General features: G+C 36.0%; 1 protein-coding gene across 1 annotated transcript; it reads right to left on the reverse strand.

Annotated features, from left to right (window-relative positions):
- Positions 1-6675: 6675 nt before the first annotated feature.
- Positions 6676-13626, reverse strand: LOC127501798 (CMRF35-like molecule 1). Its single transcript, XM_051873981.1, has 4 exons — positions 13581-13626; positions 13062-13385; positions 10169-10477; positions 6676-6719 (listed from the first exon to the last, which is right to left on the reverse strand). The coding sequence occupies exons 1-4, from the start codon at positions 13624-13626 to the stop codon at positions 6676-6678; spliced, it is 723 nt and encodes a 240-aa protein (XP_051729941.1).
- Between the last annotated feature and the right edge of the window lie 1679 nt (positions 13627-15305).

Genomic DNA, 15305 nt, shown 5'->3' on the forward strand with positions numbered 1-15305 from the left:
TTAAACATGGAATAAGTCCGATTTTCATGATATGTCCCCTTTAAATTTTGCTTTGAAATGGCAGGTTCCATTGTGACAACATGCCCCACTATATTGGTCAACATGTGTTCAATAATCAGTACCTGTTATCTTGGGTAATAGTGGCGGACATTTTCTACAGCTTTTTGTCTTCAAATGATTTTCAAATATTAACCCACCTTAGGAATATTCGCTGATAAAGTCGTAAACCATACAAAGTTGGTTCAAATCCATAAATTCAAATCCAAAGTATTTCAACAAGCAAAATAAATAATGACGATTGCAAGTAAGACTCATTTGTATAACAGATTATAAAGGGTCCATAAACAAAAGACTGTTCAAACACAGTTTCTTTTAACTTGTCGGGTTCATACAGAGGGCAAGCAGTTGTTCATGCATTAAACAGATTCTTAAAGTGTGTAACTTTTTCATGTTAAAGGACAAACAGAAATCGTGCTCCCAAGCTTAAGAGTCAAAAGAGTCTCCTTCACTTACTCTGAAAATAAAAGAAATAAAGCCCAAAGGGAAGCTTTTTTCTCCCCATTTGTTTTTCCAACCTTTTATTTATTTATTTATTTATTTATTTATTTATTTATTAGGCAACACACCATCCCACTCATCCAACAAAATCACAATCATTCTCTCAACAGTCACACAAAGTACACGTCAACTAACCACAGCAAATCTCTTCACCCATTCCTTCTCCTCCCTGGGAATGCCACAATCTGAGGGATTTAAGGCTTCTCATTAATCACTAATGAGAACCACTAATTATCTCAACCCACATCATTAGCCCCTTAGAAGGCTGTAGGTCCCAAACAACACCAGAAGAGGGAGACAGAGACTCTACAGACTAAATTTGGCAGAAATCAAATACAGCAGAGTAGAACAAAACACTGAAATAATCCCTGAATTATGAGTATATACCGACTAAAAATCATCACTAATCTGATAAACTAGGCTGGTCTGTAACAATATAAATACATCATATAATACAAACAAGACTGATTAGACCATTTATCCAATTTAATGTACGCATAATTGCCGGAAATTACAGAGAACCGGTGTTGGTTACTACAGCATCTAATGGCAGGTAAATTAGTTACATATAGTAATTGGGTTAGTTCACCCAAAAAATGAAATTTCTGTCATTAATTACCCACCCTCATGTCATTCCAAACTTGTAAGACTTTCATTCATCTTCGAAATACAAATGAAGATCTTTTTAATGAAATCTGAGAGCTTTCTGTCCCTCCATAGACAGCCTACGCAACTACCACTATGCAACAAGCCCCAGAAAGGTAGCAAAGAAAACATCATAAAAGCAATCCATGTGACTCATTTAACCTCACTTTTATGAAGCGACAAAATAAATATTTTGTAAAAAAAAAAAAAAAAAAAAGGTGGTAAATTATGTTTTTTTGTTTTTTGTTTGCAAACAAAGCACCACTCGCGTCGATTCATAAAACTGAGGTTAAACCACTGCAGTCACATGGAGTACTTTAATGATGTCTTTACTACCTTTCTGGGGCTTGAAAGTGGTAGTAGTGTAGCTGTCAGTGGAGGGACAGAAAGCTCTCAGATTTCATTAAAAAGATCTTCATTTGTCTTACGGTTTTGGAGCGACATGAGGGTGAGTAATTAATGACAGAATTTTCATTTTTGGGTGAACTTACCCTTTAATACAGATAATTTAATGTCCTTATTGTGCAATTAAATTTATTAAAAACAAACAAACAAAAAATAAATGCAAAGTAAAATATATATATATATATATTTTTTTTAATGAACTGTAATTTAATTACAACTAACAAAATTGCATATATGTAAGCCTATAATCTATGTAGGCCTAATTTGGACTTGCATGAAAAGAAACATGAAGGTTTCAGCTCTTTCTAAAGTGTTGATGTGTCGCCTTTGTCCTTGGTCAAGAATCCACTCAGGAATGTACCTGTAAGATGCAGAGAAATTAAATGCACTTCTATGCAAGACTGGAATTATTCATTTTATTTCAACTATATAATGCAACAACACTGACACATTTACATTTTTTAGCTGCATACAACCTGTTAACTGTCAGTGTGCCACCAGTGGGATGCTTGGTGCTCTTTCTTATTGCCTATTATTTATTAATCATCATAAATTGGGGATCATTCGAAAGCGTAAACCCTCAATATTCATCTGGTTCAAAACAGACATTGTGTTACAATGAAAATGGTGCTTTAAAACCAAACAGTAGTGGGGCTCCATTAACTTCCATAGTATGTTTTTTCCCCTACTAAGTCAGTGGTGCCCCACAACTGTTTGGTTACAAACATTCCTTAAAATATCTTTTTTAGTGTTCACAGAACAAAGAAATGTATTCATACAGGTTTGGAACAACTTGAGGGTGAATAAATGATGACAGAATTTTCATTTTTGGGTGAACTATCCCTTAAATCCTTTTAGCAGGCTCCTCCCCCTAATGGGTGGTGTCATGTTTTGTATTACAAATTTACTGCACTATTTTACAATCAAAACTTTTTGTACTTTATTTTTTTCCAGCAATAATCTTATTCCAAACCATTCACGAATTACAACCATTTATGTTTGGATAGTGCATTTTCATTTCTATGTTCAGAAAGGAGGGTGACAGTTAACAGGTTTACACTAACTAAAACTGAAATGGTACAAATAGAATTGTATTGAATTATTACTAATTTACAATGATTTACTTTCAATTGCTCATAACTTTATTAAGAAGGAGCAGGGTGTGTATGTTATAAACTCACAGCCTTGCAAGTTTTTTTCACAGAGCTGTAGATCACATGACCCTCTGGATCCACTGATGATAATCTCTGTGAATAAACACGATCAGTGGTAAGAATCACAACCATTAGTGTGTAGTTTCTGTGCTACATGTGTCACATGACGGAAATGCAAAAAAAAAGTGTAATCATTTACAAACAAGTTTCTTTTTGAATTGGACAAACAGACTGTGTGACACATTCAGAACATTCAAAGACGACACTTACTGCCTTATTAAAGATCACAGAACTGTAAGTCACTAAATTGTCATCCACTGAGGCAGAAGACTGTGAATAAACAACGGATGATCATTAATTTGCAATCAGCATCTCAGTAAATGTCTACAGGTAGAACTGATGACTTACAGTAGCAGCTGCTGAACTGCTGGATGTCATCTGGTTTTCAGAGGGCGTCTGAATCAAACAAACACAGATTTAGATTCTTTTCTGAAGATTTCTGAATTCCATCAGTATGTAAAACACTTACTGTATTACTGGTGCTGTTGAAATGTTCTTCTTCTCTAATGTGACCCCTCTCTGTCAGAGTGAAATATGAAGATTAAATATCAATATTTTTCATGGACACTCTTAAAAAACCCTTTATTTGTTAAATGAATCACTATAATAAACTGTCAGTCCTCCAGAAGTAAGAGAAAACTCACTTGGCTTCTTTCTCAGTCTCCAGGTTACTATTACAACAAGAGAAACAAGCAGCAACAGCACAAACATCGCTACAAGACTCACGAGCAGAATCCCAACATGCCTAGAGTGATGGAGACATATTTGTGTTTATCATACAAAACTATACTTACTTTTAATGCATAGCAAGTTCATCTTTTAAAGCAAAAGCCCATTTACATGCCTTAAATACTCATGCTCATTTTGTATTTCTGTAGTAATAGTCTCGGAGGCCGCTATTAATGATGGGTTGGTTTCATCTCTGCAATTAAAAATAACATTATTTATAGTGACATGTAACAGTTTGGTATCGGTTGCTATGAATGACTGAATAACAATGTTCACACTTACATGTGTGTTTCAGGTATTGAGGCTGTCGTAACTGCTGCCAAAAATAAACAGAGAAACAAGTTAGTTTGATCATAATGTTATCATTAATGAAAGAAGCTGTTTATTATGGAAACCTAATTTCAATTTTTGTCATAATTATGACTGATAATCTCATAACGACTAAGTACTATCTCATCATTTTGACTTTTTGTTACAATTTCTTTTACTTTGAATTTTTTATTTATTATTATTATTATTATTATTATTATTATTTTACTTTCGTAGGAATTTCAGCTTTTTATGTCAACATTTTGACTTTTATCTCAAAATTCAGGGGAACCATCAGGGCCCTCTAGGCCCTGAGAGAGGACAATAAACTTCTAAATCCCTTTGAGAAAATCTGCCAGTTCAGTTTGTATTGTGCAGATGTCCGTTTTCTCCATATTAGAATGCGACTGGTGGTCTGATGAATTTTAAATTATAGGAAAATTGACCAATCATACAGTTCCTTTTAATGGGTGGGGCTTGTTATCACTAAGTTTGTGACGCATTCCGCCCAGTGTGGAAAACTCAATAAGAAAAACAACAACAACAACACTGTTCGCAACCACAAGCAACACTAATGAGGCGGACGTCGTTGCTAATTTATTATCCACGCCGTTTTCAAGATTAACTTTTAAAGAAAATCTGAAGTTAATTGGCAAAGAAAGACCTACACCAGAGCTTAATTTTGTGCAGAAAGCCAAAGCTTTTGAAAGCATTTCAACCACAGCAATTAAGAGATACCAATGGATGACAGCCAGGGGCGGAGCTATAGGGAGTGGCAGTGGTCATCATTGGCCTGCTTGGCCACCCTGCTGACAACTGCTGTTTCTGTCTCTCTTTTTCTTTTTCTTGACAAGAATTGTGTTTATTTAGACACAGAACCATCTCATTATGACCACAATATATGGGAGCATTTTCAGGCACGCATTCCAACTTCACCTTTGCCCCAGACGCAAGTCAAACGAGCGAGGAAAAGGGTGCCAAATGAGCTTCAATAGATCAACAGTGAACGAACAGTGGATGTTGTCAGACTATATATCGGTAAAACTCAGAAAAATTAACTTTCTTGCCCTGTCAGCCATTATACTGTGATCGTAGCGCGCTCTCTTCAATTGCGTGCGCACTGTATATCACTTCATTATAAATAAAGCCTAAACGAAATTACGAGCTGACTTCGTATTTCTGTAGTCAATTAGTGAGTCATGATTAGTATTGTGTATTTACCACGGTAACTGTTGTTTCTGTAACTCCAAAATGCCACTTTATTTTCACTTTGTGTTGTTAGGGCCCGAGCACCGATGGTGTGAGGACCCTATTGTAGTTGCTCGATCTATTATTGTTCTTCTCTGAAATTAATCACATTTTTGAGGGCCTAAACATGTTCGAAAACTCATGAAACTTTGCACACGCGTCAGAAGTGGTGAAAATGTACGTCTGATATGGGTTTCAGAATTAGGTGTGGCAAAATGGCTCGATAGCGGCACCTACAAAATTTCAATTAAGCGCCCTTCGCGCTATGTTTCACGTACAGTTATGAAATTCAGTAGACACACGTAACAGCCCAATACCTACAAAAAAAGTCCCTGGGAGCAAAATCTGAAAACCTAACAGGAAGTGAGATATTTTGAATTTTCTCCGCAAAATTTTTGCCATGTTGTACTTTAACTCCTCCCAGAGGTTTAACCAGAAGAACATCATATTTGGTCAGTCTAATATAAAGGCCTTAGCGATGTTAAATTGCAAAGATCTTGAGTTTTCGTTGAACGGCATGTCCGTGCGGAATGACAAGATCTGATGTTTCGCCATGAAACAGGAAGTTGTTGTAAGTCAGGCATACAATGTCCAACCTTCCCCAACTTCACATGTTTGATAAGAGTCCTGGCCTAAAGACATCTACATGCAAATTATTCAGTTAGTCATAGCGCCACCTGTTAGCAACAGGAAATGGCATGCTTTGCACTGTAATTCACTCCCTGAAACACATTTAAATATGCCATGAAGTACCAAACATCATTAACTCAGGCATACAATGTTTAATCTGCCCCAAAATTCACGTTTAAGACGAAAGTTGATTCCTTTGCTGTATAGTCCACTCTGAATCTAGGGCTATTAGGAGTCGAGGAATTGACTCTTTCGGAGTCGACTCCCCATCACTATTATTTATGTTCAGCTGTATTTGAGAAAACAGTTATTTTGCAGAATTACTGGTTAGTCTGTAAATTTAACTTAGCGACCATGCACATTTGCTGTAATTAATTTGCATAGTATTTACATTTTCCCAAATCATAAGTTTAATACGGTGTGTTACATACATTTAATTGACTGCTGTGCCAGTCTAATGATATGATTTATGATTATCAGCATTGCTTGTTTGTGGTGGTGGATTCCAAAATGCCACACTTGCTGTTCACTGATGATGCGGAAGTATATGTCGCTAATGTGCATTTCTTGTCAAAGGTAACATGCAGTATTATAGAAGAGGACACGGTATGTTAGGCTGATTTTAGGCTGAGTTTACTTTTTTCCCGACGAGGGAAGGGGGTGAAAGGGCCAAGTTTTGAAAATCACGGTTTGCTACTGCTTTTATGTCATAATTATGATTTACTAAAGCATGATGTTTTTTTTCATATGTGGCTGAAATTTTGTTACATAGTATGTGATGCATCTAAACAACGATTGACTCCAGAGTATTACATTGTCTTTTCTGATGGATAAATGATTGTACAGATTTCATTTCATAATTAGTTATTAAACACATTAAAAAAATATTTAATCTGATCAACCCAGTTCAGCTGCTTCTTACTGTTTACTATTTTATTCAAACTTGTAGGATTTCTGTTGGCAGACGACTGTGTTGTGAACCTGCAAAACAATGTAAAAAGAGAAAGACAAACATGTTCACTCAAAAATGAAAGAACAATCATATAATGTCATTCCAAACCTGTATGACTTTCTTTCATACGTGGAGCACAAAAGAAGAAACAATGTACTTGTCACTCTTCTCCATGCACTTCTTTCCTCAAGAATGCCAAGACGTTCAATGTTACTGAAATAAAACTATTATTTGGCTTCAGAAGAGTTAGATACAGTCAACTTTCATAAAACTTTTGGTGGTTTTGTGACCTTTGTTGAAGGCCATTTATTGTAATTGCACGAAAAAGAGTGACCAGTAAAGGAAAGTCATTTGTTAAAGTACAGAATCAAACTAATATTTACAGATAATATGCTTAATTAGCCCAACTCATTCTCTCATATATAGACATTAATAATTATTTCATAAAGATATTTATAAAGGTAAAAATGCATTGGGAAATCAATTTAAGGGGGCAAATATTGTCCCTTATGGAAAAGGTGTGACTGAAGTCTAAGTGGAAGAGAGGGGGTACACAGAAGGATGTCAGACAGTATGCCACGCAAAAAAGTTTGGAAACCACTGTTTTAAGTGGTCAAAAATGTCACCTACATGTCTGTCTCAGAGTCAAATGGTGTAGTTGTTGGGCTGTTTGTCACTGCTTGAAAGGAGAAAAACATGAGGTTAGTTTTAGTGCATTAAAGGGAACCTCAGATGCAAAATTCACTTTTACATGGTGTTCGAACATAAATGTGTGTCGGCAGTGTGTGTACACAACCACCCTATAATGGTAAAAATCAGGGGTGTTTCCTCCGAGGAGGCAAGGGAGGCAGTGCCTCCTAAAAAAAAAAATAGGATGAGAAAGTAATCTTATAAATATTACACATAAAACAACACAAATAGTACAAATAATGACATTAAAAAGAGCGCAAGTCACCCGCAGGTAAGAGTCATGCCTCCCTGTTCACTCATAGAAAACCATTAGGACCCCTAAAGCGTGCGGTGGGTTTTGTGGGGGGTAATTGAGAATGAATGGGGTAAAGTAACATGAGAGGAGGCAATGTCTCCATTGTGCTATGATTGGATGTAATTGGTTATGATTGGATATAATTGGTTTGTGTGATAAATCCCGCCTCTTGTTTACGTGCACGTTCCGCGCGTCAGTTTGAATGAACAAATGATGGCGTCAATGGGAAGACTAACTGAAAAGTAAGTAAACAGATCAACAGTTAGATATCACCACTTTATGTCACGTCAAAATCTAATTAGAAACGGACTGAAAGCATGATGACTGCGGGGGTTTTTAGTGCAATCAGCTTGGTGAAATTAAAAATACATCTTCGTGTCTGTGACAGACGGTGTTTACGGAGCATGACTGATGAACCAAAATAGCCTAAGTTGACTATTAAAAAGAAATTTTTTTTTTACAGCCTTTAGTTATTATTTTGGAATGAATGTAGAAATGCTTAAAACATTAACTTGAGATTGACTTAAGATTGACTTGGTTTTGATAAATAGAACATTTATTACAATACATTGTTAATGTGAAATTACAAAATAGAATTGTATTTGGTTTCTTTTTTTTTTCTTTTTTGATGTAATGTAAAGTAATGTTCATTTAACAAGGAAGATGTGTCAACGTTAAGAGATTGCACATGAATTTACATCTGATTCATAAAAATGAACACCATTACACGCCACTGGTAAAAATCATCCACTCCTCTTTTTTTAATCGCCATAGATCATAAGCAGTGTCTCAGAACAAGCGTTTGCAGATTCTACCATTTGTGATGACACAAAATGCCTAGGCCCCGCCCATGATGGCTGACAGACTCTGCCCTATTAAAGGGTTAGTTCACCCAAAAATGAAAATTCTGTCATTAATTACTCACGCTCATGTCGTTCCACACCCGTAAGACCTTCATTCATCTTCGGAACGCAAATTAAGATATTTTTGTTGAAATCCGATGGCTCCGTGAGGCCTACATAGGGAGCAATGACATTTCCTCTCTCAAGATCCATAAAGGTACTAAAAACATATTTAAATCAGTTCATGTGAGTACAGTGGCTCAATATTAATATTATAAAGCGACAAGAATATTTTTGGTGCGCCAAAAAAAACAAAATAACAAATTATTTAGTGATGGCCGATTTCAAAACACTGCTTCAGGAAGCTTCGGAGCATAATGAATCAGCGTGTCGAATCCACGGTTCGGAGCGCCAAAGTCACGTGATTTCAGCAGTTTGGCAGTTTGACATGTTTGACATCTGAATCATGATTCGACATGCTGATTCATTATGCTCCGAATCTTCCTGAAGCAGTGTTTTGAAATCGGCCATCACTAAATAAGTCATTATTTTGTTTTTTTTTGGCTCACCAAAAATATTCTCGTCGCTTTATAATATTAATATTGAACCACTGTACTCACATGAACTGATTTAAATATGTTTTTAGTACCTTTATGGATCTTGAGAGAGGAAATGTCATTGCTCCCTATGTAGGCCTCACAGAGCCATCGGATTTAAACAAAAATATCTTAATTTGTGTTCCAAAGATCAACGAAGGTCTTACGGGTGTAAAACAGCATGAGGGTGAGTAATTAATGACAGAATTTTTATTTTTGGGTGAACTAACCCTTTAACATAGACTTCGCCCTCAGTGAGTTGTACACAGTCTGCCATGTTTATCTCCTCTCCAGAGCATTTAACAGCAGCATTCAAGACACTAAAGCTACTAAAGTTAATTCAGTCAAGAGCAGTGAGTGATTTTCTGTTTTTATTTTGTTGTTTGATTCATATTAACAGCATACAGCAGTACGTACTGTATATTACGCTGCATTCACTTTAATACACAGATCTAATATACACATGCGATTTCTTTACTTGCTGTTTACATTCACAGACATAACCGACTGTGTTTATGTGAACGTTTTTGACATAACTTTGTATTTGACAGTTTAAGCGCAATAACATGTGAAAGAGAACTGTGCGTGTGTTTCAGATGTGTGCACTCAGAAAACCATATATCAGAAGTTTAGACTGATATGGGTTTAAAACGTATGCAGATAATACATTTTCATGATGATGAAGAACTGCAATGTCACGTGAGCATGACCGTGATAGAGATGATAATCAAAACCAAACAGATGTTTTAGTTTTTGGCAGAGTATTATTCCAAGGCAAGAGCTGTAAAGGCTTCGCCCTCTTCTGGAAAGCAGGGTGGGGAACAGCAGCTCATTTGCATTTAAAGGTATATGCATGAAAACAGCATGTTTTTCCTTACACTCAAAAATGGGCATTTACAACACGGTATAATAAATGATCTGTGGGGTATTTTGAGCTGAAACTTCACACATTCTGGGGACACCTGAGGCTTATATTACATCTTGTAAAAAGGAGCATAATAGGTCCCCTTTAAGAGCGTCACAATGTTTATAGCTGAACTGATTTGTGATCTTACCATGTTTGGGTTCATTGACAATGAGTTGAACAGGAACCTGCAGATCTCGTACTGAGCAGAAGTACCATCCAGAATCACTGAGTCTCAGTCCAGTCATCAGCACAGTGAAGGATCTTCTCCCATCATCACTGATCTGGACTGATGGATTCTGGGATGTGTCAGTCCTCCCCACTGTGTAACAGCTCTGATCTTTATATCTGCACCACTGTTTGAGTTTATTCTGATATCCAGAAGTGTAGAAACACTGGACACTGACATTACCACCTTCATGTCCAGATACACTGCTGTTCATCACAGACACATCAGGAGCTGAAAACAGATAGCAAAAATTTGTATGAAATATTTTGTTAAATCTAAACAGGTATCTACAGAAGTAGAAAACCACATAAAACACAGAGAAAAAGTAAAAAATGCACCACAAAAACTGTTTTTACCTCGTTTAAACAGTCAAAAAGACAACAAGATTTGTCCATCAATCCAGCGGCTAAATATAAAATAACATAATTTCCATTTTTGAATTCAAAAAGTATATCCTGCACTGATACCGCTGAACTGCTTTTTTAAAATACATGAATCAGCGATCAGAGTAATCCGATCCAGAACGAATGATTCTTAAAAGACGGTTCTTTTTAGTGCATTAAAGAAATAGGCTACATGCAACCAGTCCAATTCCCAAACTAATGACTCTGAGTCAGTTTTTAGTAACTTAAAAACATACAGCACAACCAATGTTGTCCGATTCCCAAATGGTTTACACTCTAAAAAATAACTGTAAAAAACACTAAACAAATTTACACAGTAAAATACCGTTTTCCATTGAAACAGTAATATACTGTAAAAACAATACATTCTGAGTAATATTATTTGTCATTTTCAAGAAAGTAGGCTATAGGCTACTTTCTCGAAAACAACAAATATTACCCAGAATGCATTGTTTTTACTGTATATTACTTCTATATATTACAATGCATTCTGTATATTATAATACATTCTGGGTAGTATTATTTGTCATTTTCAAGAAAGTAGCCTATAGGCCTCTTTTCTTAAAACAACAAATATAATCCAGAATACAACTGTTTTATGGTATATTACTGTTTCAATGGAAAAAGGTATTTTACTGTGTAAATTTGTTTAGTTTTTTTACAGTTATTTTTTTAGAATGTAGTCAAAGTCCCTTGTGAGGCAAATCATTTCACTTGGTGGCCATCTTTGAAACACCTCTTGGACAGCTATTTCAGTCATGCAAGTACAGCTTCTATCTCTTTGAATGGGGAAACATCAAATTCTCCAAAGCTGTTCACCAAGCTTACAATTAAATTTAATATTTGAGTAGGCGGGACTTATTCCGTCATGTTGCGTGTTGCACTTTCTCCCATTCATAGTAATTTGATTACACTATCTTTCTATATATAAAGTCTTTGTTTTTGGTGCATCAGAAACAGAGGTTGGGTCTGAAATCACATACTTCCCTACTATATAGTAGGTGAAAAACAGTAGGCGTATGTGACAAAAGAAGTACGGTTGCCCTGTCCAAATACCCACACTTGCAGTCTTTGCACTTGACCACTTGTCTGCTTGCATGACGTATTTCCTGTATTTGGCTTAAGTGTTCAAGTTGGCATGAATACTGCAAGTGTGTGTAGAACTTTTGATTACCTGATGGGACACACTTACAGTCTTGCAAATGTTTTTTTTTTTTTTTAATTATTTTCAATACTTTGCATTTTAAAATATACTTCTAAATGTCTGTTCAGAGACACAATTTTAAAATTGTGGTGCTTCTTTAAGAGATAAAAAGCAGTTGCAAATGATGTACAAAATACACATAGCCTACTCATCTTTGCGTCAATAAAAAGTGCAACACTTTGGACAGGGTATGTGTGTCGAATTCACAGTACTCATAGGCTGAATCCCAAATGGCACACTTCTATGCACTTTTGGTCTTGTGGACTTACAATGGCTGCTGCATACACAGAAGACTTTCAAAGCATTACGTCACAAAAGTGCGGACTCAGAGGAAGACCGTGAGGGTTTAGGGTGCCATTTGGGATTTAGCCATAAAAGAGTAGACAAAAAGTACCCGGTTGACCAACTACTTCTGGTGAGATTCTGAAGTGTGCATACGATGGACACTTTACTATCCCATGAGGGAAAGGATTTGTAAATGACAGTGACGTGACAGCTGACGCTGGTAGGTCACATGATAATGACAACATGGCGAATGTACGTCTGGATTACACTAATACACTAATACATTTTTACTTTTTTAAAGTAATTATTCAGAGTTCCTACTTGAGCAGTGTTGAGGAAAGTTATTAAAGTAATGCATTACAATATTGTGTTTGCGACACGTTACTCCCTAAAAAAGAAACTAATTGCATTTCTTAGTTAAAACATACAGCGCAACAAGCATAGCTCAACTCCAGCTCGAATCTAAACCATTCAGTGCTGCGAGAGTTTCTGATTCCCAAATGAATGATTCTTATAAGCTAGTTCTTACTTTAGTGAATCAAAACACCATTCGCAGCAGTTTCTGATCTGATTCTCCAAGGAACCGGAATCATTAAGAGGAATCAGAATCAGAACGATTAATGTTGATTAGACAGTAAATGAAGAACAATCATGATATCTCAGCAATTAAAAATAGTTGGTGTCACATGGGTTCTTCATTATTAACCGCCTTCAGTTCATGTTCTCCTTTTTTAAGTTTTTTTACTTGTGTGTACAGGCATAAATATCTATCATATCTAAACTAACAACAGCTCTAACCGTTTCATTATTTATAACATTCCTTATAGCTACATTATTTCATTATTATATTACATTCTATTTTAATAAAATGCATTATCATGTTTCTCAGAAAAAAAAGGTAATTTGGAAAAATATTCTTTACCTGATTGTATCGTCAGATACAAATAATAACCGGCGTCTACGATGCCATAACCACCAATCTCCATAGCGCACCAGTAATATCCAGAGTCTGCGGTCTCCAGACTGTCCCATCGCACTGTAAAAACACTCTGGTCTGGATAATCAGTGATGGAATATTTTCCTGTCTCATTTGCATATGCCAATATAAGGCAAGAGCTCCAAACTGGCCCCTTACACAAATATTTGCGGTTTTCATTATATTGTTTATCATACACACATGGAATAATGCCAGATGATCCAGATTTCACTGCTATATTAAGTTTCAGTGTATGAACTCCAGCAGCACCTGAAGACAAGAACAAATGTAGAGGAAAAAACATAAAACACTCACAAACTGTACATGTACTGATGTTAATGTATATAGTATAATTATAGCTTAAAGAATTCAAGTTAAAAAAAAAAAAAATGTTTTAACAATTTAACAACAGACTGTACAATAGTGTAATAATGCTTTTTAAACAGAATTATAGTTTTGTTTTACCTGAGATGTAAAGTAAAATCCCAGACAGAATCAGAGGGTGAATCATGTCTACAGTGGAGTGTGTGTGTATGAGAGGAGCTGCTCACTTCTTGCAGTTTCTCTCTGTTTCCTCCTGTTTCAGAGCAGAAATATCGCCTGAAACCATATAAGTGTTAACAAGTGAACAAAGTAGACAATTTGCAGCAGCAATTTGCTACTCAGAATAACCACAACACAACAATCAACATTTTACTTGTGGCTAATTTGATTTGTGAACAGATTAATGCATGTTTAAATGATAGCAGTGGTATAATCTGAATCAGCAGGTTCTCTTGAGCAATTTGATATACAACATTTACTTGATACATTTGTTTAATAAAAGCTAAAAAAAAAAGAGAGGGTTGTTAATTGCTGAACAAAATGTTATATTGTACAAGCTCCCATTTTGACAAAACTGTCAAAGTGATTAACACAAACTGCTATGTTTAATTGTTAGCTTGTTTTATTTTTTAATCATGTGTTCAATAATTTTGCTGTTTTACAATAAAGTGTTTTCTTTTTTTGTTTAACTTTTTGAATTAATACACTTAAAAATGAAATGTCTGGAGTTGGTGGAAGGGGTTCATGGGGGTTGGTTTAAAATAATTTTGAACAAGAAAATTTCATTAACAAAATAAATGCACGTACAAAATATAAACTGTCATGGGAAATTACATCAAAGTTCGAGATAAAAACAGTATTGCAACCATCTCCAGTCTCTCATATTTCCTTAAAATAATTAATTCCTCACAATTATTTATATTTAAAAATATATATATATATATATATTACAAATATTTCAAGTAGCCTACAGTACTAAATGTGTTGTGGCTGCATTAGTTCCAGTATTGAATGTGCTGAACCTCTGAGCAAGCAAGACAATAATGCATGAATCTACACTGTGAGTGTTGGACAGAAATCAACCACAAAAGCACACGAGTAAGTAAAGAAGCAACACTTTAACATTCAAGCAGAGACTGACTTCTGCTTAAAGTGTTCATCACATGGGCATCAGCAACAGCAATCAGCGACAGTGATATGTCTATAGGCATACAAAAAACATCCTTCTCTGTTGACGGCCATTTAAAATTAAAAAAATTAGTGTATATCCTGAATAAATGGCAACAAGACAGGACAATAGAACATGATACCAAAGACAAACAAAATGGAACACACACACACACACACACACACACACACACACACACACACACACACACACATATATATATATATACACACACTGATCAGGCATAACATTATGAGCACTGACAGGTGAAGTGAATAACTTTGACAAGGGCCAAATTGTGATGGCTAGACGACTGGGTCAGAGCATCTCCAAAGCTGCAGCTCTTGTGGGGTGTTCCCGGTCTGCAGTGGTCAGTATCTATCAAAAGTGGTCCAAGGAAGGGACAGTGGTGAACCAGTGACAGGGTCATGGGCGGCCGAGGCTCATTGATGCACGTAGGGAGCGAAGGCTGGCACGATCCAACAGATGAGCTACTGCTCAAATTGTTCAAGAAGTTAATGCTGGTTCTGATAGAAAGGTGTCAGAATACACAGTGCATCACAGTTTGTTGTGTATGGGGCTGCATAGCCAGAGACCAGTCAGGGTGCCCATGCTGACCCCTGTCCACCACCGAAAGTGCCAACAGTGGGCACGTGAGCATCAGAACTGGACCACGGAGCAATGGAAGAAGGTGGCTT

Source organism: Ctenopharyngodon idella, chromosome 2 (assembly GCF_019924925.1).
Source record: "Ctenopharyngodon idella isolate HZGC_01 chromosome 2, HZGC01, whole genome shotgun sequence".
Taxonomy (NCBI): domain Eukaryota; kingdom Metazoa; phylum Chordata; class Actinopteri; order Cypriniformes; family Xenocyprididae; genus Ctenopharyngodon; species Ctenopharyngodon idella.

Coding starts and splice junctions, on each gene's coding strand:
- LOC127501798 (XM_051873981.1), bottom strand. CDS start 13,626: ATGATTCACCCTCTGATTCTGTCTGGGATTTTACTTTACATCTCAG. Junction 13,386..13,580: donor GATTTTACTTTACATCTCAG/GTAAAACAAAAC, acceptor TCTTGTCTTCAG/GTGCTGCTGGAGTTCATACA. Junction 6,720..10,168: donor TGTCAATGAACCCAAACATG/GTAAGATCACAA, acceptor ATTGTTTTGCAG/GTTCACAACACAGTCGTCTG.